The sequence below is a fragment of the Equus quagga genome, unplaced genomic scaffold (genome assembly GCF_021613505.1).
Source record: "Equus quagga isolate Etosha38 unplaced genomic scaffold, UCLA_HA_Equagga_1.0 262_RagTag, whole genome shotgun sequence".
Taxonomy (NCBI): Eukaryota; Metazoa; Chordata; class Mammalia; order Perissodactyla; family Equidae; genus Equus; species Equus quagga.
The window spans coordinates 642,440-666,137 of NW_025799867.1; the positions used below are offsets into that span (position 1 = coordinate 642,440).

Here is a 23,698-nt window from a genome sequence, read left to right on the forward strand (position 1 = left end):
ATTTGCGGGGAGTGGGGGGGGGGTCTCAGAGGCAGGGCCCCCAGGTAAGGTTATGCAGGTTATTCATTGTTTGTGGATACCTGCCAAGGGGGCTGATCCAGCCTGCATTCCATGTACCAGGCAAAGGAGGAAAGGGCACCTTTTGCTAATTTACACCCCGTTGGCTAGCAGTGGTTCTGCAGAGCATGAGTGAGGGGGCAAGTGGGTTCCTCAACAGTTTGTGGGATTCTGTGCTGGGTTTAGAGAGTCCTGGATATTTTGGGCCATGTAGGGTCCTCAGGGTTTTGGAGTGAAATCTTGGATTGGGGGGGAGTCCTAAGGGTCCTCACAGTCCATCCAGACAGTCCACAGGCTGCTTCAGGCGGTTTCCCTGGCGCAGGTAGTCATAAATCTCGCTGTTCTCCACTCCTGGATATGGGGTTTGGCCCCGTGTGGCAATCTCCCACATTGTCACCCCAAAGGACCACTGTTGGGGGGAGGAGGGGGGAATTAGAGGGTTTCTCCTGCATAAAGAGACCCCCAAAACACAGGTTCATGGGTACACCCACACTTATGTGCACATGCATACACAACTATCTTTGTAGGTACATCACCGCTATTCACAAAACACTCTGGCACAGGTACACACTCATGGGGTAGCTTTTGTGCATGCATAGACATGCTCACCCATGCACACATTTACACACGTCAGGGATACATGACCTCATGTGTCACCCTCCACACCCTAGCTATACACATGTATACATACTTACCACTGCCTCTCCTAACCAAAACTGTCCACAGGTCCCATGTATGGACCTGCTACCATACACACATGAACAACGTGCATATCCCCAGCATGTCTGCACCATGTTTCACAGATGCCCACCGCACCCCCAGACATGCCTAGGCCATGTGGACAGGCCCCTGTGCAGGGAAGCCCTTCCATCCCTGTGAGCCCAGTGTGTGAGATGATCAAGCCACATCCGCCCACTGTTCCCTACTCCTGTAGGGGGCGCACATACCACATCACTCTTGCTGGTGTAGACGCGGTCAGCCAGACTCTCAATGGCGATCCACTTGACTGGCATCTTGGCGATGCGTCCCTGGCGGTAGTAGTCCCCATTGTAAATCTTCTTGGAGAGCCCAAAGTCCGCCACACACACGGACATGTTCTCATTCAGCCTATCCAGATTGGGGAGAGGAACAGGGTCATGGCATCGGCCCCCTCCACCAGGAAGCCTGCCTCCACTCTCAGACACTTCTTCATCTCCCACCTTGACGGTCCTGCTTGGGGTTAGGGATCTGTCTCCCCAGATCGCCCCACACTGGGAGGGAACTGCTTTACTTCTTGTTTCCTCTGTAAAATGAGGGTGGGGATAAGGGGCTGCTGAGGGCTCTGGCTTTCTGCCAGATTCCAAGGTCTTTCCTAGGTTCTTTGGGTTTGATTCTCTGATTTAAAAAACAAAACTGTTTTCTCGAAGTATACTCTCTATATAGAAAGATGCACAATTCTTAAGTGAACAGCTTACTGAATTTTCACAAACACACCCGTGTAACCAGAACCCAGATTAAGAAACAGAACATCGTAGGACGTCTGTCTAATGGAATCCCACACAACAGAGAAAAAGAACTACTGAGACACACGATGACACGGACCGATCTCAAAATATCACACTGAGTGAAAGAAGCTGCACACAAAGGAGTACAAATTGCATGATTCCATTTATATGACACTTAAGAACAGGTGACAGAAGTCAATGGTGAGAGAAGTCTATCCAGAACAGTGGTTACCCCTCGGGGGCAGCAACTGGGAAGGGTACAAGGGAGCCTGTGGGGCCTAGAAATGTTCTTTATCTTGATCTAGTGGTGGTGGTTTATGTGGGTCTATAGACAAATAAACATTCATTGAGCTGCACACATAAGATGTGCATATTTTAGTGTATGCAAAATACACATTGGTTTTTTTAAAACATGAAAAAGAAAGAAAGAAACACACGACCAGACCTCTCTTCCTGTAATTACCCCTCCAAGGGTAACCACAATCTTCACTTCTAAAGGCATGAATTACTTTTGCTTGTTTTGTCCTTTACGTAAATAGAAGAGTCCTTGCATCTGAGCTTCCGGGATTCTGTTTTTTTAAGAATTGATTATTTCTTGCCAGAGTGATGGGCCTGGGCAATGACCAATCAAAACAGACCCTGGAGGCCCCTGATAAGCCAGGAATTAATCTTTAATTTGCTGGGTCTAGGTCCAGAGGATCACAGAAGGCTATGGAGATGGGTGATGCTTGGGCATCTAAGCTGGTGGCTAAGGAGCACGTGAGGCTTGGGGTTGTGGCCAACTGTCAAGTGGTAATGAACTATTTCAATATTTTAACAACTTAACAGAAAGCACGACAGGTGCATAACACTTGATTGTCCACTCTGATTCTCAGTGTCATTATTACACTGGGGGCTTGACCAGGATTAGCTCAAGTTACAGACATAAAGGAAATTCCAGGGGACAGCCCTGTGGCCTAGTGGTTAAGTTTGGCATGCTCTGCTTCAGCAGGCGGGGTTCAGTTCCCAGGCGCAGACCTACACCACTTGTAGGTGACCATGTGGTGGCGGTGACCCACATACAAAATAGAGGAGGACTGGCATGGATCTTAGCTCAGGGGAAATCTTCCTCAAGCAAAAAGAGGAAGATTGGGGGGCTGGCCTGGTGGCATAGTGGTTAAGTTTGTGTGCTCTGCTTAAGTGACCTGGGGTTCGTGGGTTTGGATTCCAGGCATGGACCTATGTACCACTCATGAAGCCATGCTGTGGAGGCATCCCACATACAAAATAGAGGAAGATTGGTGCAGATGTTAGCTCAGTGACAATCTTCCTCAAGCAAAAAGAGGAAGATTGGCAACAGATGTTAGGTAAGGGCCAATGTTCCTTGCTGAAAAAAAAAAGAAATTTCCATTTTGACTGAGTCTATTCAATCCTTTATATCTACTTTCCAGTTAACTGGAAATACAGGGAACAGAGGAACAAGGCAAATGCCACCACAAGGAAACAGACACATCTTATATACGGAAATCCTACAAGACAACTGGGCTGATCTCTTCCAAAAGAATATGCCATAAAAATATACAAAGATGGTGGCAGTGGGGGGAGGCTATTGTAGATTAAGAGAGACCAAAGGGGCATAACAACCAAATGCCATGTGGGAACCTTGCATAGATCCTGGATCAGGGGAAAAATAGCCCTAAAAGACATTTCGGAGGACAATTGGAAGCTTTTAAATATGGATTGGATATTAGGTAGTGTAACAGAATTATTTTGTTAATCTAATTAGAATTGTGATAACAGAACTGTGATTGGGCGTAAGTCCTTATTTTAGGAGATACCTACTGAAGACTTAGGGGTGAGGTGTCACCATCTCAGCAACTTACCTTCCAGTGGTCGTGAGAGGAGAGAGAGAAAGACAGCCAAGAGAGGAGAAATGTGACAAAATCTCCACAATGAGGCTATATGGGTGTTCGTTGTACAATTCTTTCAACTTTTCTGTAGATTGGGTTTTTCCAAAACAAAACTTGGGGGGAATAAAGAAATTTCCATATTCCCAAGAGTTGTGACCATTTACACGTCTTATAGAAGATTCTCTGATTCTCCAGCTCCAATTTCTATGAGCCAAACATGGTCATGAGGCTGATATTCTAAGCCTGTGTTTGTTTACACACACACAAACACACACACCGCCCACCCTAGTTCTGGCCTATTTTCTGCTTTTCCATTGCACTGCTGGAGGGTCTGGTCTCCTTATCCAATGTGGCCTCTCTCCAAGGGCAGCCGTAGGCAAGACACTCAGCATGGAGGGGGACAGAGATGAGGCTCAAATGTCACCACCCTCATCGGTCACCTCTGTCCCTTTGCTCACCCCCTGCTGCTTACTGAGCCCAGCCTCTTGCCTCTTCTCTCTCCACATCCAAATACTCCAGAATCTCAGTGTAGGGCCCACCTCCTCCAGGAAGCCTTCCCCAAACCCCTTGCTGACCTCTCTATCTCTGTCCTGAGTTCTGACCTGCCCCCTCTTCCATCCTGGGAAGGAGGTAAGGAACTCTGAAGGAGGGGGGCGGTCCCAGGAAGGCTTGACACTCACATGCAGTTTCTGGCGGCCAGATCCCGGTGTATGAATCTCTTGGTACTCAGATACTCCATGCCACTGGCAATGTCTGCCATAAACTTCACCAGCATCTGAGTGGGCAGGAACTGAGGGGCCAGGGCAGGTGGGAATAGAAGTCAGCAGAGTTCCCGAGATCCCTCCCGCCCCTCTTCCTGTGTGTGCCTGTCTCTGCTCTGCAGTGGTTTCCCATGGCTCCAAGAATTAAACTCAACTTCTTCCCAAGAAGTCCCTGTATAATCCCCTCCTGCCTTCCTCTCCAACTGGATCCCCTACTGTTCTTGCTCTCAACATATGCTCCGGCTAGGGGCCTCCTTTTTGGTCTTCAAACAAGCCATGCTTGTTCCTACCACTGAGCCTTTGCCCGTGCTGTGCCCTCTGCTGGGACTGCTTCCTCCAGATCTCCCCATCTCCCTCCAGCGGGCTCCTCCTTCAAGGTCACCTCCTCAGTGAGACCTTTCCTGGCCACTCAAACAAATTGCATGGGTTCCCTATCATTCATCCCACTCTATTTCCTTCCTAGCACTTAAATTATCTCGCTTATTTATTTGTTAAGTTGTTTATTGCGTGGTCCCCCCACTGGCAGACAGCTCCATGAGAACAAGCTCTTGGTCACCATGTCTTCCCAGTGTCTGAGCAGCCCTGGGTCCCTGGTGGGTGCTCACTGTATACTGGTGGACCAGAAGATTAAGTGCCTCTCACCACTGGCTGGTCCCCGAGCCGGGAATAGAGAAGGAAACTGTGTAGGTCTCCATGTTTCATGAAAGGTAAGATGACCACAGGTGCCGGGAAGCCCTCTCGTTCGGAACCCTGGAAACAGACGCCTGAACCCCCCAGGTAGCCCTGTCACTCCAGTTGGGCAGAAGGGGAAGCCATCCCCTCTCCCAGCTCTGTCTCTCCCTCCCCGTCAAATCTGGCCTCCACATTGTTGGGAGGGGTGGCAGGGACCGAGCTTCAGAGCCATTTCCAGCACAGTTCCCAGACATGTTTCCCTGAGCCCTCCTGGGGACCTCAGCTATTTCTGGGAAAGGTCAGAGGTCACATTCCAAGCTGAGAGAGAGCAGAAGGAGGTGGGGGAGCTTGATATTTCTGAGGGAGGGGGGAACAGGGAGCCTGGAGGTTTGATTTTCCCAGTGCCTGAGGGAGGGGTCTTCCCTCTGATGCGGCCTCCATGGGACCTGGACCCTCTAAACGCGCCTCCCTCACCGATGAGCCTCATGACGTTGGGGTGGTCGAATTCCTTCATGCAGACGGCTTCACTCAGGAAGTCCTCCAGCTCTGACCTTGTGCAGATGGCAACTTAGGGGAGAGAAGAGGGTGAATGAGGAGGAAGGAGGGAGAGGGAGGGCTCTTTCGCTCCTCCTCCTCTCCTTCATCATCATCATCATCTTCATCAGACGTGATTAGTAAGTCCCAGGTGCTGTGCTCAGCACTTTACATGTATTAACTCCTTTACTCCCCTGAGGTACTACTATTATTATCCTCCTTTAAAGATGGGGAAACCAAGGCACAGGATAGTTAAGGAACCTACCTAGGCACACACAGCTTGCCAGTAGTACAGGCAGAATTCAAACCCAAGCAGTCTGGCTCTCGGGTTCATGTGCTCACACCCTGCTAGGCTGCTCCCAGCACATTTCCCACAGCCCTGGGGATCCATATGATCCCTGGATTATCCCTGTTTTACAATTCAGGACACTGGATCATAGAGGCAACGTGACTTGCCCAAGGTCGCAGAGCTGGGATTCAAACCCAGGTGGAGAATATAACCTGGTACATAGGAGGTGATCCATAATGAATGAATGAGTGAGAGAGTGACGACTCCTTAGCCCACGCTTTTAGCTCCTGTGATTCAGAACGGATCAATCCTCCCTCACTTCCAGCCCCAGCCTGACCCTCTATGCTTCTTCTCTGTGTGGAAAGGACTTGGCCCTGGACATCCTATGCTGTGTGACCCTGGACTGGGTCCTGTTCTCTCTGATGATTTAAGTAATATAGTTGCAGTCCACATTAATTACACATACTGTTGCCATCCCCAGTATTAAGTGCTTTGCCTGACAACACCCTCAAAGGTAGGAACATTATGATCCTTTATTCCAGATGAGGAAGGGGGGGGGCTCAGAGAGGGAAAGTCACTTGCCTGAGATCACACAGCACATAAATGATGAAGCCAGGTGTGCCTCATTCCAGACCTTTCCCTGCTCTGCCACATATCACAGGGGCCTGGCCCCTGAAAACTACATTTCCCAGGCTCCCTTTCCTGCTGATTTCCTGTTAGAGTTTGCCAAGAGGAAGCACTGAAGGGAGACTAGCAGGTGGGCAGGAAGAGGGGAAAAGCCAGGGTATTTGACCCTCTCTCTTTCTACTTCCAGTATTGCCTTGGTGGTGGCTGTGTCTCCTTTGTGTTTTTTTTCTTTTTTGAGGAAGATTAGCCCTGAGCTAACTACTGCCAATCCTCCTCTTTTTGCTGAGGAAGACTGGCCCTGAGCTAACACCCATGCCCATCTTCCTCTACTTTATACGTGGGATGCCTGCCATAGCATGGCTTTTGCCAAGTTGTGCCATGTCCGCACCTGGGATCCGAACTGGCGAACCCTGGGCCGCGGACAAGCAGACCGTGCGAACTTAACCGCTGCGCCACCGGGCCAGCCCCTCCTTTGTGTTTTAAGCTCTCACAAGGTAGCTCCTAACTCTGTGATTCCCAAATCTCACCAGGTGTCCCTGGCCATGGGATCCGGTAACACCACTTCCTCCCCCTGCCCTTCATGTCCACGGGTGGAAGTGACAGTACTGCTGCTGCTAATCTCTAGGTTGCCTCACTGCCCCCAGTTCTTCCTTCAGTCCTTCCTACACCTCTGTAGTAATCTCCTCATATTAAATTCCTTCTGTGGAAGTACCTGGCATGGACTCCGTTTCCTGTCTGAAAACACTGAGATTCTATGCTAGGGCTAATTTGCCATTAACTCTTCTGCATTTCTGCCTCCTTAGGGGCATAGGGAAGGAGTGTGGGTTTAGAGAATGGGGTCCCAAATGGTGCGTATGTATGCATATGCATATATGCATGTATGCACATGTATCACACAATGAAGACTCACTCTTCATTGTCTTCACAGCCACCTTGAGGATGGAGTCGTCCTGGTTGAGCTGGCCCTCCATCACAGCTCCAAACTCTCCTGTGGGAGACCAGAAGGAGACATTGACCTCAGGCAGGCCTGTGGGGACTGCATTCCCTGTGGTTGGGTTTAGGAGAGGAAGTGCAGGACTTTAGGGTTCAGGGGCATGTGTGTACACGTGCTGGGGGCACTCACCTTCTCCCAGGGTCTTCCCCAGGGCCACCTTATGCCGGTCCACCATCACATCCCGCAGCTTCTCCTTCAGCTCTTCGCTGATGCCCAGGCTGTTCACTGCATTGGTGATGAGGGGAGAGGAGGACAGTGTATGGACAGAGACATGGAGCAGGGCTCACATTCAGGTGACACTCACCAATAGGGATATATTCATTGTTAAAATACCAAAATACTTCTGCATTCATACAAAAATGGCTACTGCCCTAGGCATCCCTCCACCCCCACCCTATCTCCTCTTCTAGGCTCCCTGAATCGTCCCCCAGAATAGCAACTAAGAGGTTAAAGCCTGCCACATAATCTTGCTCCAGTAGGCACCTGATTGGTCAGTGTCCTGCCATGTCAATTGTTAAAAATATTAACTTCTCATTGAAGTATAATCTGCATAAATCATAACTGAGAAGCTCAATGGATTTTCCAAACCAAACACAACTGTGTGACTGGCAGTCGGGTCAAGAACAGACCATGACCTGTTCTCTCAGGGTAGTCATTTTCCTGACTTCTCTGACCACAGATTAGTCCTGTCTGTTTTGGGATGTCATAAACATGGAATCACTTACTATGTTCTCTTTTGTGTCTGGCTTCTTTCACTCAACATGACATCTATGAGATAGTCGCAGTGTAGCTGTTGAGTGTAACTGTAATTTATTCATTCTCATTGCGGTATAGCAACAGTTCTCAAACTTATTGGCCTCAGGATCTCTTTACATTCTTAAAATTATTGAGGACCGCAAAGAGCTTTTGTTTATGTGGGTTATCTATATTGATATTTATTGAATTCAGAATTAAAACGGAGAGATTTTTAAATCCCAAGAATATACAAGCACATGTTCCATCGACCGTCAGAGTGATGACATCATCACACATTAGGAAGCCTCTGGAAAACTCCATTGAACGCTCACCAGAGAAGGAAAGAGCAAAAGGGCAAGTAATGTCTTGGTATTATTATGAAAATAGTTCGACCTCATGGACCCCCTGCCAAGGTCTTGGGGCCCCCGGGACTCGGATCACACTTTGAGAACTGCTGCGGCGTATTATTCCATTAGATCACTGTGACCTCCTCGCTTCCTTTTCCTTCTCTGCTTAAATAAATGTCTTTCCCAGACCCTCTGGACATCTCCCTGGGGCCCTGGCAGCCTTCTCACTGTGTGCTAGGAAGAGACCTAACTCTGTCTCTTTTCTTTCTGGATTTAAGTTTCCCCAATTGGAAAGATGGGACCCTCCATAACTCTATAATCTTCTAACAGGAAGTTGATAGTTCTAGGAATCTATGATTTTCAAGATTCTGAGGGTCTATAGTAGTGAGCCTATACTTTTTCAGGCCAAGGTTGATTCTACCTCTCTAACATTCTGTAATTCCCAGAGGCAGGTAAAGGGATGAGCTTCAGAGCAAAAGTGCCTGGGTTCGAATCCCAGCTCTCCAACTTACAAGCTGTGTGGCCTTGAGGAAGTTACTTAGCCACTCTATGCCACAGCTTCCTCATCTGTGAAGTGCAGGGGATAACGCACCTACCTCATTGGGTTGTCGTGAGGATTAAATTAAGTGATATATACAATGCGCCTAGAACAGCACCTGTCACATAGGAAGTGCCAGGGTTGGCTGATATCATCATCATCCCCATCATCATATCTCAACCTTATCTCAGCAGCAGCATCTTCTTCATCATTGTCATTATCATCTTTATCACCAGCATTATCATGATTACATTGTTCTAAGATCCTATGATTCTGAGGTTTGGTGTTTTTTGTTTTGTTTGTTTTTTTTTGAGGAAGATTAGCCCTGAGCTAACTACTGCCAGTCCTCCTCTTTTTGATGAGGAAGCCTGGCCCTGAGCTAACATCTGTGCCCATCTTCCTCTACTTTATATGTGGGACGCCTACCACAGCATGGCTTGCCAAGCGGTGCCAAGTCCACACTCAGGATCCAAACCAGCGAACCCCAGGCCGCCGAGAAGCGGAATGTGCGAACTTAACCGCTGCACCACCGGGCCAGCCCTGGTGTTTCTAAGATTTACTGTGTCTAAGATTTTATTATTCTAAGGTTCTGTGTGGTTCAACAATTCCGTTTTTCTTAGAGTCTGTGCTTCTAACATCCTAGTATTCCAAGGCCTTCAGAAACTTTTGATTCATGCTTCTACAGAAGCCCAGCAGGCCCAAACTTCTACACTTGTTAGCCCCAAACCAGGGCAGGGAGGCATCGGGTTCACTTACAGGTGGCTTCAGTGGTCCGCCGACTGTAGGACTTGCGAACGCGGTATCTGACCACCAGCTCGCCCCTCTCCACTGTTGGTTCAAACACCTCTCTGGGGAGAATCGAGAGATGACAGCAGGGCAGAACCATGTGGAACCCCCTCCTTCCACAAGCAGTGAGAGCAAGCATCATTCCAACCCCAAGCCTTGCTTGCCCTCTCCTCCTGCATTTGCCGAGCATGTCTTGGTGTGCTACCTCCTGCCTTCCCTTCATTCTCCAGACTCTTGCCCTCATCCTAATTCTTGGTAATCTCTCCTCCTGCACTAGCCTCCTGATGATGTCCCCACCTCCAGCCTCTCCATCCTAGTCCACATTGGCCTCCCTACCCATGTAGTTCCAACTCACCCATAGCGCGTCTCCTTCTTCCGCCGGTGGACGAGGAACAGGGCCAAGATGAGGACACAGGCAGCAGCCACAACTGCTCCCAGCAGTACATACCACCAGGGCCACGAGAAGGCAGGGGCTGGGGGTTCACTCACTGTCAGGGGGTATGGGGGACAGGTCATGGCTGAGGCCCTTGATCCAGCTCCCCAGGACCCAAGGTGGTGTTGTTGGAGGGAGGCAGATGTGGACATATTGGATGAAGTATGTGATAGGTGCATTCACATAATCAAGGAGACTGGGCTGGGCAAGGCATGCGATGGATATGCTATGAGTATGTGTTAAAGTAGGAGCATGAAACTCGTAGGAGGGATGAGGTGAGCTAAGAGTGGGAGGGAGTGGTGGGGTGAGTTAAGAGTGGGATGGACACTTGAGGAGTGTGCAATGAGTGTGGAAGGAGTGTGGGATGGGAGTGAGAGGCTTGTGCAGAATGATTTATGAGTGTGCAAGGAGGGCTGGATGAGCATGGAATGTGTGTGAGTAAATCTCAAGTAGTATAGGTGTGTGTGATATGTATGATGATTGTGCAAGGATGGCAGACTAGGGCGTAGAAAAACAGGTGAGTAGGGGAGAGAATACATGCAGTGTAGGAAGAGTGCATGAGGCATGTGTAAAGAATATGCAAGGAGTGTGAGGCTCTTGGGACAAATGGCCATGGAATATTTTTGAGGAGTGTGTAGTGACTGTAGAAGAGTTTTCATAATGCGAGGGATGAGAGTGAAGTAAATGTGCAAAGGAATGTGGTGTGCAAAGGAGTGTGTACAGAGTGTCAGATGGATGTTGGAGGAGTTTGTGGTATGTGAGTGAGGAATATTCAAGGAGTTTTAGATGCAAGGAGTGAGCAGGGATTTGTAAGGATATAACTTCGGTGTGAGAGGAGTGTGCAATGAGAATGTAAAAGGCATGGGAAGGGCAGATGAGGAGCATGGTATGAATGGAAAGGGTGTGCAAAAAGGAGGGAGTGATTAGAAGAAATATTACAATGGGATGAACGTGAAAGGATGATGGGATTAGTGTGGAAAGGGTATGCAAAGAAATGTAGGAAGGCATGAGAGGAATAAGTAAGGGTTGTGGATTGATTTACAAGAGGCGGGCTGTAATAGTGCTAGGAGGGTACAATGGGTGTTGGAGGAATTTGAGAATTGTTGAAGAAATATTTGAGATATGAGGGAGATAACTCATCTGTACATCCATCCATCCATCTATCCATCCGTCTACCCACCCAGTTATTCATTCATCCACCCATCTACCCACCTGTCCATCTACCCATCCATCCATCCATCCATCCATCCTTCCTTCCATCCATATACCCATCCATCCACCCATATTCCATTCACTGAGTACCTACAATGTGCTGGGCCATTACAGACACCTCCATCAAGGACCACACAAACCCAAGAAGTAGAGAATTAGAGTGATGAGTTTGAGAAACATGAAAGGGATATACAAAGAGTATGTGTGTGTTTATGGGATCCTCATTGGGCATTGAGGGAAGGGAGGGAGTAGAGGGGGTGCATAAGCCCTTACCCAGCTGGTGGATTGGCTGTCCTTGCTCTGTGAATAGAAAGGACAGAGGGAGGATACGCTCAGAGAGGACAAGACTTGTGTGACACAGGGGAGGGAGTGAGGCTCTCAGTAAGGTTCCCGGTAGGACCAGAGCCTAGATTGGGGTAACACTGAAAGGTACAGGGAGCAAGTCAGGGGCATCTGGAGAGACAAGGTCCTTGTGGATAGGCTGAAGGGGGCTGAGCATGGCTTTGGAGTTACCTGGGCGCCAGGGCTCCAGGAGCACAGGGAGGCTCCATGGTCCGTCCCCAGCAGCAGTGTAGGCTGCCACACACACGGTCAGGTTGGGCACAGTCCCATCCCCCCGAAGCTCCAGGGTCACCTCTCGCTTTAGCCCTATGTCCATTAGCACCTAGGACGTCCAGACGTGACATGAGGGTAGAGCCCCAGTCCCCTAACTTGTAAGCCTTTAGCCTTGGCCTCAACTCCCCATCTTTCTCAAAGCCCTCTGCTTATCTCCAGCCTCTCATCATCTACCTCCTCCCACCCTTCATCTCCTATCCCCAACCCTTCCCTCTCCGTTCTCTATCCCTGTGCGCCCAACAAAGTATCAGCTCCACCAGGACCAGGACTTCGTCTCACTCACTGCCGTGTCCTCAAGTCCTAGCACAGTGCGTGGCACACAGTACTTTTGCTGAAGAACTGAATTCTCATCTTTTCACCCTCATCTCTCCATCCCCTTCGAACTCCCCATCCTCTTTCCCACCCCATCTCTCTACCCCAGGGGTGCTGCTTGCTCAGAGAGTACCATGATGCCTATTAGGAAAAGGCGCCCCTTCCTCAAGATGCTGTACAACTATCTGCTGTAAAATCATCATAGTGAACATACAAGTCTACTGAAACACTTTTTACAATGATTCATAAATAGCCATTCTCTAACCCTCCTAGACTCCTTTAACCACCCTATAATGTGCTCTCTTAGGCGTAGTGTGATTGTGTACTACCCAACCTGCACAACTGTCCACATCTGCCCTCTCATCTCCTCCTCCCCATCTCCCTCCTCCCCAGCCACTCCACCCAAACGCAGTCAGCAGCACCCACCTCTGGGGTGTCCTGGCCTCGATAGGCCAGCCGGTACCCTAACAGGGTGCCCTGCAGGGGCGCCCTTGGCTCCTGCCAACGCACGAGGGCTTGGCTCCCATTCCGCATGGCGCTAACATTCTCGGGGGGACCCAGGGGCACTGGAGGACAGGGAAGAGGGGAAGCTGGCACCCCTACCTCTTCCTGACCCCCACCCCTGTTCCCAGGAAGCAGTGGCAGGGTGCAAAGGGCATGCGCATGGGCAACTCATGTAGGCCTCCTGTGAGTGGAAGCACAAGGAGAGATGCCAGTGGGCTGTGCTGAGGAGTCAGGGACGGGATGGGAAGGAGATTGAGGCCACAAGGGGTAAATGGATGAGAGGAGATGCTGGGGGTGGTACTGATGTTAACAACGTCCAGGGCGGGCAGCACACAACATCTCCTCCCCCTGACACCAGCCCCTTCTTACCTCCCTCTGACGTCTCCACGGGAAGCCAATGGGTCCAGGGTGAGGGGCCCTGGGTACTGGCACACGCCACCCGGATGTGATAAGGGGTATGAGGATGGAGGCTGCCCAGCCGAATTCGGTGAGGGGGAACAGATGCTTGCAAGGTGAGGGGCTCCTCTGGGGGGTCTGGCTCTCCCAGCCAGATGCCCACCCCATCGTCTGACAGCACAGCCTGAGGAGAGAGAAGGAGGCATGAGGACAGGATGGCCACATAATCACACAAAATGGTCATACAACTCTCGATGGTGGTGATCCTAGTGTGACGACACAGTTTTGCAAGGATATGTGTGTATGTGTATGTTGCAGCTCCATGCTAGTACCACATGGGCACCTGCATTTGCAAAATGAGGAGACCACCCAGCTGCACGATGTGGCTCTGTCATCACTGGGAAAGCCACCTCTGGCAAGACTTTCCCTCTCTGAGCCTCAGTTTCGTCATCTGGAAAATGGGACAACTGCACAGTGCGCGGCAGGTAGTCAGCATCAACAATAATAATAACAATGACATTTAACCACAGGCAAAAGCAACGTCCTACAATAGAAATCAGAGGAGTGCGCATCTCTGGGGGCTGAGGGAGCCTTCTCGGGGGCTGGGAAGGGTCTGCACCTTGATTTGGAGGGTGGTTACATGGATGAAACCGCAGGTTAAACAATCTGAGTGTACACCAAAGATGATGCACATTATGTAGATCTTAATAAAAAGAGAAAAACCCTTCACAAATCTGAGTTCATCTGACTTTCTTCTCAGCCCTTCCTTGTGGGTACTGTGTGTATCCCCATGATCCAGATGAAGACACTGAGGCTTGGAGAGATGGAATCACTTGTCCGAGGTCACCAGCTTGTCACTGAACCTGAACCCCCTCCTGTCTTCAAAATCTTTGCCATGCTTACAGTAAGAATGTCCATTTAAGAACATCAATAATAGTAACAATACTTCTCTTCTGTCCAGAGAGATGGTGCAACTTAGCACTGAAGAGCATGGACGCTGGATCTGAGGTTCAAATCCAGCCTCCACCATTCCCCAGCCCTTTGCCTCAGTTTCCTCCTCTGTAAAATGGGATAACAACAATGGCTCCTACTTCACAAGGTTGACTGAATTGACGCTTCTAAGCGTTTAAAAGAGTGCCTGTGCATACTGAGTGTTTGTCATTATTATTTTGTGTGTGTGTGAGGTTACCTGGCCACAAGTGCCAAACTCTGCACACCCTGCACAGTTGCACAGGTGGACACACCCACCTGGTCCTCAGGAATGGCATGATCAGGATGGTAGGGGCTACAGCTGGGGAATACACAAGCACAGCCCTGCCGCCCAGAACCACAAACACACCACAGCCATACAACTCACAGGCACACACCTCAGGAGTGCTGCCTTCACCCGAGGGAGCAACCAAGTGATCCAACCACACCGCCACACAATGTGTTGGGAAGGAGTTTACTGCTTAAGGGTGTGGGCTCTGAAGCCAGATTCCTTGAGTGCAAGTCCTGGCTTGGATAGTATTTACTGTGTGACCTAGAGTGAGTGTCTTAACTTCTCTGAATCTCAGTTGCTGTCTTTGGAAAATGGGCACGCAAGAGTCCCTACCTGGCAGGGTGTGAGGTTTAATGACACGGTGCATATAAACTGGTTTGCACACCCTATCAACAGCTAACATTTCTTGTGTGCCAACAAGGTACCGAGCACCCTGTCAACCACATTCCTGGATGAATTAATTGACTTCTTACCACCACCCTAGGGGGTCAATTTCTTTTTTCATTCCCGTTTTACACATGAGGAAACAGAGGCCCAGAGAAGTTCAACAGCTTGCCCAGAGTCACACAGCCCCCATATGGGGAGATGATACCACCATGAGGCCTGGGGAGGGGGTGAGTAGATGGTGGGTGGCATGATGCGGGGACGCTGTCCCCATGCCTGCTCTCTGACCCACAGTGACAAACAGGAAGGGGAAGCTCTGCCAGGACAAAGGGGACATGGGTGCAGACAGCCAGCCTCCCCCTACCCACTCCCACTTCTCTTTTCCCTAGGATGGCTGTGACCCTCCGGTTTGAACCCTTCAGCCCCAGCCCACACACAGCAGGAAGTGAGACCCAGAGAGGAAGAACACACACTTCCGCTTTCCTGCGGACACTGGATGGATGCGGGTTAAGGGTACAGCTGATGCCTGACCTGGCATTTGAGGTGTCCCCAATAGGCCTGGCTTCTGGGATGGAATCGGTTTTATCTTTTTTAGCCATTGGAAGGGCACGTCACTTCCCCTCTCTGGGCCTCAGTTTCTTACCTTGAAAACGGGAAGATTAATGGCCATTACCTTCTAGGGTTAAAATGACAAGTGACTGAGGTTGTGTCCAGCGCATGTAATTATAAGAAAGACAACTCCTGTTTAATCAAGCAAAGGCTCTAAACGGTCTCTAAGGAGGTAAGGAGCACTGTTTGGGTTTGGTGAGACAAGGGTTTGAATCCCGCCGCTGCTACTCCCTGGCTGTGACCTGGGGCAAGTTGCTTAACTGCTCTGAGCCTTAGTTTCTTCATCTGGAAAATGGGTGGACCCATAGATCCTGCTTCACAAACACACAAGGAAGTGTGTGTGAAGCCATCAGACAAGGCCCAGCACATAGTTGACACTCAATAAAAGTGGGTCGTTATTAACTATTGTCATCTCCCTTCACAGGCACTGTACCACCCTCACTCCACCTTCCAAGCCTCAGAGAACTTCAGGCCAGAACTGGACCTTGCATTCAGAGATCTGTGTTTGTTTGGGTTTTTTCCTTATTCTGGAATAGGAACAACTTGGGTGCAGAAGGCTCGGTCCAGCTTGTTGCAGTTGTCAGGTATTCTTCCAGCAAATATTTTCTAGTCTATGTCTGGCTCTGTGTTGGGCGATCATGAGGACAAGGTGACTGAAACAGCCCGGCCCCGCCCTCTCAGAGCTCACAGTTCAGTGGGAGACAGACTCACCTCCTGACAGTGACAACCCAGAGTGCTCAGGGCTGGGAGGGGAGAAGCACAGGGCCGTGGGTACCCAGGGGTGATAGAGGTGGCTCTGGGCCCTGCTGTCTCAGGGTTCCCATTCCGGCTAGAGTCAATATCATTAACACTAAAAAAAAATTAAAACAGCTAATACAGTCACGTGTCACTTAACGACGGGGATACAGTCTGAGAAATGCGTCGTTAGGCGACTTCGTTGTTGTGCGAAACATCATAGAGTGTACTTACGCAAACCTAGATGGTATAGTTTACTACACATCTAGGCTATGTGGCACTAATCTCATGGGCCACCGTCATATATGCGACCCATTGTTGACTGAAACATGGTTAGGTGGTGCATGACTGTAGCTTATTGCGCATTATCTATGTTCCAGATACTATTTTAAGTTTGTTACTTGTGTTCACACATGGAATTCTCACAAGCCTATCAGGTAGGTACTACCATTATGCCCATCTTATAGATGAGAGAACTGAGCCCCAGAGAGGTTAAGTCACCTCCCCAAGCTCAGGCAGCCAGCAGCTGGTGGAGCCAGGATCTGGACCCAGGACATCTGCCTTAACCAGAGGTTCTATTGCCTCTCAACACATGAATGGCTGGGAAGGGCTGGTTTCCTAGGGAGGTGATGAGGGCTTGTGGGTGTGGGTGGAAGGAGGGCTGAGACTGAGGCGAGCAAAGTCTGAGGACTCACCTGCAGGGTGCAGTGGGTGAGGGGGTAGATGCCACTCAGGCCTGGTGTCCAAGCCACCTCCAGCTCCGTGGGCTGGCTGGAAACCAGGTGGAGGTCACGGGGCCGCTGGGGGAGCACTGTGGACAGATGACGGGAGGGACTGACCCTCAGATGCCTTTGCCCAAAGCTCCCCACCCTTCCCTCTACCCCAGCTCTGACATTTGACCCTCACCCTCTGACACCCAGCTCCCCAGCTCCCTTTCCTGTCACCTTTGATGGTGGCTGTGCGGGATGTGGTGACCCCCTTGGCATTATGGGCTTCACAGGAGAAAGAAGATGTCTTGTTCAGGCCTGAGGAGTCATATAAAGAAGGGGCCCAGTGTCAGAGAGGGGAGGGCTTCCCGGGTCATGCCGGGCTGCCCCCTACCATGGCCCATCTGACAGGGTCAGTACAGCTCACACGGCACCTGCTTGAAGGGAGAGTTCGGGAAGGGGAGGCAATGGCCTGGGAACATAGGCCTCCATCCCCATACATGATGACAGGCCCATGGCCCAGCTCTAATGCCCCACCACACAGACACACATACAGACAGACACACACACATGCACAGATATAGACACACGTAAACACACACTCACATGCATACACACACAGACACACACCCCCTCACACACACTTATGCATGGATAGAGACACACGTACATACCCAGACACACATGCATAGACACACACAGTTATACACACACACAAATACATTTACTCCTACATAGACACACCAGACACATATACCAACACACACAATTATACACACAGATATACATAGAAACACACAGTCACATAGAGAAACATACTCATACCTAGAGACACAAGACACATACAAGAATGCACACTCACACACAGACACACACATACATGCACGAACAGAGTCACGCTGAGCCACACAGGCACACACAGAGGCACATACAACTAATAGACACACCTGGTGTATGTAACAGTTCCCCCTGGGTGTGTGTAAATGTGGAGGCGTTTGTTCATTCATGAGCTCTGCTCCTACCCACCCCTCTTCCCCTCACTCACTGCTCCCTGGCTGCTCACTCTGCTCTAGCCACACTGGCCTCCTGGTGTTTCTGGAACACAGGCTCAAGCACATTCCCCACTCAGAACTTTGCACTTCTGTCCCTTCTGCTTGGAACAGGCTTCCCACAGATATCCACACGGCTGCCTCCACCCTCCTTCACATCTGTTACTCAGATCCACCTTCTCAGTCACTCTTTCCCTGACCTCCCTCCAGATCTGGCCTCCTCCTGCTTTTCTTTTTCTCTTTGGCTCTTCTCATCACAGTATACTCCACACATTACCTACATACCTTTTTATTTTTTTTTTTTCTGAGGAAGATTCGCCCTGAGCTAACATCTGTTGCCAATCTTCCTCATTTTGTATGTGAGCTGCCGCCAGGGCATGGCCACTGACAGACAAGTGGTGTAGGTCTGTGCCCAGGAACTGAACCGGGGCTGCCAAAGCGGATCGTGCCAAATTTAACCATTAGGCCAGCCGGGCTGACCCTTATCTATGTATCTTGTTCACTGTCTGTCAACTCCACTAGCATGTCAGCTCCCCGGGGGGCAGGGGTTTCTGTCTGTTTTGTCTCCTGCTGTATCCTCCAGGCCTAAGATGGCCTGGCACAGAGCACGTGCTTCATAAATATTTGTTAAATGAGTGAATGAATTTATGTGTATAAGTTTGTGTACTTATGAGAGTTTCTGAGTGTGGATGTAGCAACATGAGCCTGTGTAATTCCGTGAGTAAGTGAGTTAATGTGTGTGTCTTGAATAACTCTCTTTGAGCGTCTGGGGATGGGTTGCCTCCCCTCCCCAGCATGGTGGTGGGAACACAGGCAGACACACACATGCGCACACAAAGGTACATACAAGTACAGAGACAAACACAAGAGACACACAGAGATATACAACCACACAGCTATACAACACACACAGACTCACACACACAGAAACATAAACATATGCGCGTAAACACAATGTCTGGGGGACAGGATGTGAGAAGGACCAAGTCTTAAGTCTGCGTGCATGTCTGCTGTTCCGTGTGTCTTTCTGTGCAGGAGTGTTTGTGGCCCTGTGTGTGTCTGCGGATGTTGTACACTTGTGCGTGTCTCCTGTGTTTGTTCTGCAGTGTGTGCCTGTGTTCCCACCACCTCCCCGCAGACACAAAGTTTCCTTTTCTCAGTCGGCAGAGGGAGTGGAATGAAGGACAGGCTGCCGAGGCCGGAAGGGGGTGGGCAGGGAAGCTCCGCAGCTCGCTGCCCAGGCGGCAGTTCCCAGCCAAGGTCAGGTGCCCGGGCCCGCAGCCCCCGCGGCCGGTCCGGGGGAGGCACAGGACAGCCCTGGGCGGGCTGCCGCAGGGGCGGGGAGGCTGGATCCTGTCCAGCCACCTGGCACGTGGGGGCCGGCCAGGGTCACCGCGCGGGAGCTGCCGCTGCCTCGCGAGGAGTCCTGGGGCGGGAGCGGGGTTCTGGAGCCGGGTCCTGTTCCGACCGCAGCATTCCTGCCCCCGCATGAGTCACCGGGACGCCCCCTCCCCCTCTGGCACTTCCGGCCGGCCTTGGTTGGGGGGGCGCGCCCAGCATCCCCCTTCCGAGGCCCCAGCGCCAGGCACTTTGAGGGAGGGGAGAGCAGGGCCCAAGGGGCCTGGGACCCCCTCCCCTCCAGCGGGCTCTCCCTCAGCGACTGGAGCAGGCCTACTCCAGATGTGCTTTCCAGATGTACTGTCCTTCCCTCCGCTCCCTGCTCCCCTCCCCCTTGCGTTTTTTCCAAGGGAAGAAGAAGGCTGGAAGGAGACAGGGGCACGCCCTGAGTCAGATGGAGCGACAGACACAGACAAACGGACAAAATGCCTTGTCACAGCACCCCCCCACACACACACAATGAATCACATTTAACACACAGGGGCCATTATGGCATAAAAACAGACAGCGTAGCACTCCCTAAGCTAAGCTACACACAGGGCTGATGCTGTCCCAAACATGCAGTGACACAAATAGACACTCAGTGACTTACATGTATACACACAGGGGCTGACATTGGCACACACACACATACACACAACATCAAAACACAGCTGGACACACTCAGGTTGCTTCAGACACATTCACTGAAATTCAGACTGATACAAAAACACCCACTTGGGTAGACATGCAGGACTGCTGCAGACACACAAGTGTGGAGATGCTGCCCTGTGCACGAAGGTGGCACAGACATACATATACATGCTGGTGAGCAACCCACGTTCGTCCACAAGAGGCAATTGGGGCAGGGCTGATATACCAGGACACCAGGCAGAAGCAGAAGGCTATTGTCACTGCCTGCTGTGAATCATACACACACACACACACACACACACACACACACACACACGCATACAGGGGTCCATGTGAGTCAGTCATATATCAACATGCTCACCCTGTGACATAGACACAGACACCACAGAGATATTCGCGGACACAGACGTATGTACACACAGCTGAGGTCAGTAGAAACACACCAAGAAACACACCAAGGTGTCCACTGACTCCACAAGGAAACAGAAGTCACACGAAGACACACTCACACCCATAGGTGCACACCTATGAGCTGACACTGTCGCCTCTTCACAGGGAGGTGTGTGCAAGAGCTATGGAACAGACTTGGTCCCTCACTCTGCCATCTCTCCCCGAACACACACACACTCCACCCTGACACAGCGAGTCACAGCTGCGAACGCAGAAACACAAAGAAGGATAGACACCAGGCTGACACTAGTATACTTAGTGACACACACTGAGAAACTTCCAGAGACGTACTATAAAGACCCAAACACACAGTGGGACAGACAGCCAAGCTGACAGACACATACCTAGTGAGACACACACACACACACACACACACACACACACACACACACACACTGAGACATCCACAGAAGCTGGCCCTCGCTAAGGCACACCCTCATACAAAGAGTTTGATGCTGACTGACGCAATGAGACACAGATCCAGTGGGACGTGCACATGCCCAGATCACACAGACACGCACACAGACCGCTCCCTGACAGCTCCATTACACACTGATACACACGTAGGCCCTCTCACACCTGTGCTCCCCCATTTCTCCTTTTTCCTGGGATGGAGTGAGGGAACCATCTTCTCCCTCTCCTTCTGTGGGGTCGTGCCAGGCTGACTCAGGCTCCAGAGCCACCGGCCTGAGTCACCCCTCTGGGGGCTGGCATGCTCATCACCGCTTCCTTGCACACTCAGGGCCCCCGGAATGCTGGGAACGTGGGCACCTCCCTTGACCCAGGGAGACCCTCATCTGGAGTCCCCTCCCCATTCCAGCAGAGGAGGCAGCAGGTTGGGGGTGCCAGAAGCTGATGCCCTCCAGGGTCTAGCAGCCTTCCTCTGAGTGAGCTTCCCCCGTCTGTGTTCCTGTCTCTCCTTCCTCAGTGAGGGGAACCCCCTGTGCCCAGGGTCCCCCAGCTCCCCCTCTGACTGCTGTGTGACCCCAAACTAGGTCCTGTCCCATCTGTGTGATATGGAAGGGGATGGTCACCCCGAGGCTGGGCGGCTTTCATCTGTCACTGAGACCTCCCTGTCCTGTCTTGGGTTACCTCTGTGGTCTGTCCTTTCCTGTGTCTCTTGTTCTCTCTCTCTGTAACTGTCTTTCTGTTTCCCACTTTTTCCTCCTCTCTTTGCTTTCACCTCTGTCCCCCGAGTTGGGCTCTTTGGGTCCAGAGGTGGGCAGGTTGGGAGGAGGTGGGAGAGAAAAGGTCATAGTTGATTCCGGTGCCCTGCTTGGGGTCAAGGGCTGACAAAGGGGCACCAGGCCCACACACACTTGGGCCACGGAACAGCTCAGAGAAAACCCAGGACAAAGAATTCTATTCAGAGAAGCTAGGGTGAATGGAAGGAGAAAGAGCAGAGAGACAGACACACACAGAGAGAAACAGAGACAGATGGAGAACAGAGAGAAAGAGACAGAGAGAAAAGAGGAAATAGAGACAGAGATGTAGAGAAAGACAGACTCAGCGACAAAGAGAGAAAACAGAGAGAGACAGACTCAGGGACAGAGAGACAGAAAGGCTCAGGCAGACACTCACTCAGAGGCAAGCAGGGCTCCCTTGCTCCCCACTTTCATCCTGCCTGGCCCTCTGCGCTGAGCTGGCCACTCCCCCAGACTCACCTGGAACACGCAGCATGTGCTGGGGGCCATGGCCTGTGGCTGGAGCCAGGGAGACAGTATCCTGGAGCCAGAGGAGGTCCACGGGCTCTGGGGGTCCTTGGGCCCGGCAGCTCAGGTTGAAAGGGGTGTTGGCGGTCACAGCCCTGTCCTCAGGCTCCTCCAGGAAGTAAGGCAGGCCTGGCGGGGGGGTTGGTGGTAGAGGCTGGGGTCCCTCTGAGCCCCCCATGTGTCCCACTCACCACTAGGGTGTTGCAGGTTGCAGGGTCTTTCACTCCCATGTCTGATCCCTTAGGACACCTGAACTGCCTTCAGATGTCTGACCCCTCAGCCCTACCCCTAGGGCACATGATCCCAATATATGATTCCCCCCGACCAATGTCTGATCCCCAGACCATCTGAGCCCCTCATATCTCTTTTCCAGAATATCTGACTCCTCATCCCTTTTGACCAATGAGGAGAGCGAGGTCCCCGGGGTCAGGGAGAGGCCTAAGACGTGCCTCTGACCCCTTATCTGATCCCAGAGTGTCCTACCCCCACCATGTCTGACCCCAGGACATCTGACAAGCCCCAAGATGTCTTCTCCAGGACATACAGTCTCACCCAGGCCTGTCCCCAATAATTTATAGACTTCCCAGCTTCCCAACACCCCAAGATCTCTGACATTCGTAGGCTGTATGTCCTCAGGGGACATCCTGAATCCTCCAGAACCCTCTGACCCTCAGAATTCCTGCTGTCCCACAACCTCTGAGCCCAGGGCTCACCCTCCAGCCCAACATAGCCAGGCTGGGACACGAAGGTCTTTCCTCCCAGGACCACCGCACACTGGTACCATCCTGCGTCTGAGAGCTGCAGGGATGAGATTCTGACAGGGCAAGAGGAGGGACAGAGAGGTTCGGGTCAGAGCTGGACACTGGGAAGGGGTCATCAGAGCTGAAAGAGGGGGGTCTAGACTGGAAACTCCTAAGGACTAAGAAGTGGGTACTATTATTAACTTATTTTACAGAAGAGGAAAGTGAAACCCAGGGTTACGTCACATGCTCAAAGCCACACAGTCAGAGAGTGACCATGCTGGGGTTCCAACCCAAGTGGGGCTCCTGCCCATTACTTTTCACCCACCATGTGATGGAGGTGGGGGACAGGGATCTGGTCATGGCAGGTGAGGGGAGGCTGGGCACCTGAGTTGGCTGACCACTTTCCAGTCGTCCTGCCCGTCTTCGCCCAGGGGCACCTGGGTCTGGGTGCTGTCCGCCAGCTCCAGGACCTGTCCATCCCGCAGCCAGGTCACCTCGGGGGGTTCCCCCTGAACCTGGAGCTCACACCGAAGGGCCCCCATAAGTCCCCGGGCACCGGTGATGTTTCCTAGGCTCCCCACAAAGGGATTTGCCTCAGCCTGTGTGCCTGTAGGAAGATGGAGAAGAGTCAGCTTAGGAACCCCCACTTCCCTCCGACTCCTCAGTTCCATCCCTCCTGGCCTGCCTACCGGCTGCCAGGACCCTGTCAGGCCCTCAGGCTCACATAGTTGTAGAGTGACCTCAGTGGGGGGTGGAGGGCGGAGGCTTTGAGGGGAGGATGGGAGCCTTCCCAGGGGACTGGGGTCCGGCCTCCGCCTCCATTCTTCGGGGC

At 51.4% G+C, this 23,698-nt stretch overlaps 1 protein-coding gene across 2 annotated transcripts in view; it reads right to left on the reverse strand.

Annotated features, from left to right (window-relative positions):
- The window catches only part of LOC124233846 (tyrosine-protein kinase receptor UFO), a 28,141-nt gene that overhangs the window by 3,152 nt on the left and 1,291 nt on the right, over positions 1–23,698 (reverse strand). The window contains exons 2-19 of one of the 2 annotated variants that reach the window (XM_046651099.1): positions 23,251–23,473; positions 22,837–22,937; positions 22,076–22,252; positions 17,119–17,199; positions 16,870–16,985; positions 13,159–13,369; positions 12,712–12,851; positions 11,872–12,022; positions 11,632–11,658; positions 10,069–10,201; positions 9,684–9,775; positions 7,437–7,532; positions 7,224–7,301; positions 5,338–5,430; positions 4,834–4,955; positions 4,111–4,220; positions 1,005–1,164; positions 330–466 (exon numbers count right to left, since the gene is read on the reverse strand). In XM_046651099.1, coding sequence (XP_046507055.1) covers positions 330–466; positions 1,005–1,164; positions 4,111–4,220; positions 4,834–4,955; positions 5,338–5,430; positions 7,224–7,301; positions 7,437–7,532; positions 9,684–9,775; positions 10,069–10,201; positions 11,632–11,658; positions 11,872–12,022; positions 12,712–12,851; positions 13,159–13,369; positions 16,870–16,985; positions 17,119–17,199; positions 22,076–22,252; positions 22,837–22,937; positions 23,251–23,473 — 2,248 coding nt within the window. The remainder of the gene's footprint in view (positions 1–329; positions 467–1,004; positions 1,165–4,110; positions 4,221–4,833; positions 4,956–5,337; positions 5,431–7,223; positions 7,302–7,436; positions 7,533–9,683; positions 9,776–10,068; positions 10,202–11,631; positions 11,659–11,871; positions 12,023–12,711; positions 12,852–13,158; positions 13,370–16,869; positions 16,986–17,118; positions 17,200–22,075; positions 22,253–22,836; positions 22,938–23,250; positions 23,474–23,698) is intronic. The other variant, XM_046651100.1, reaches the window with a different exon arrangement.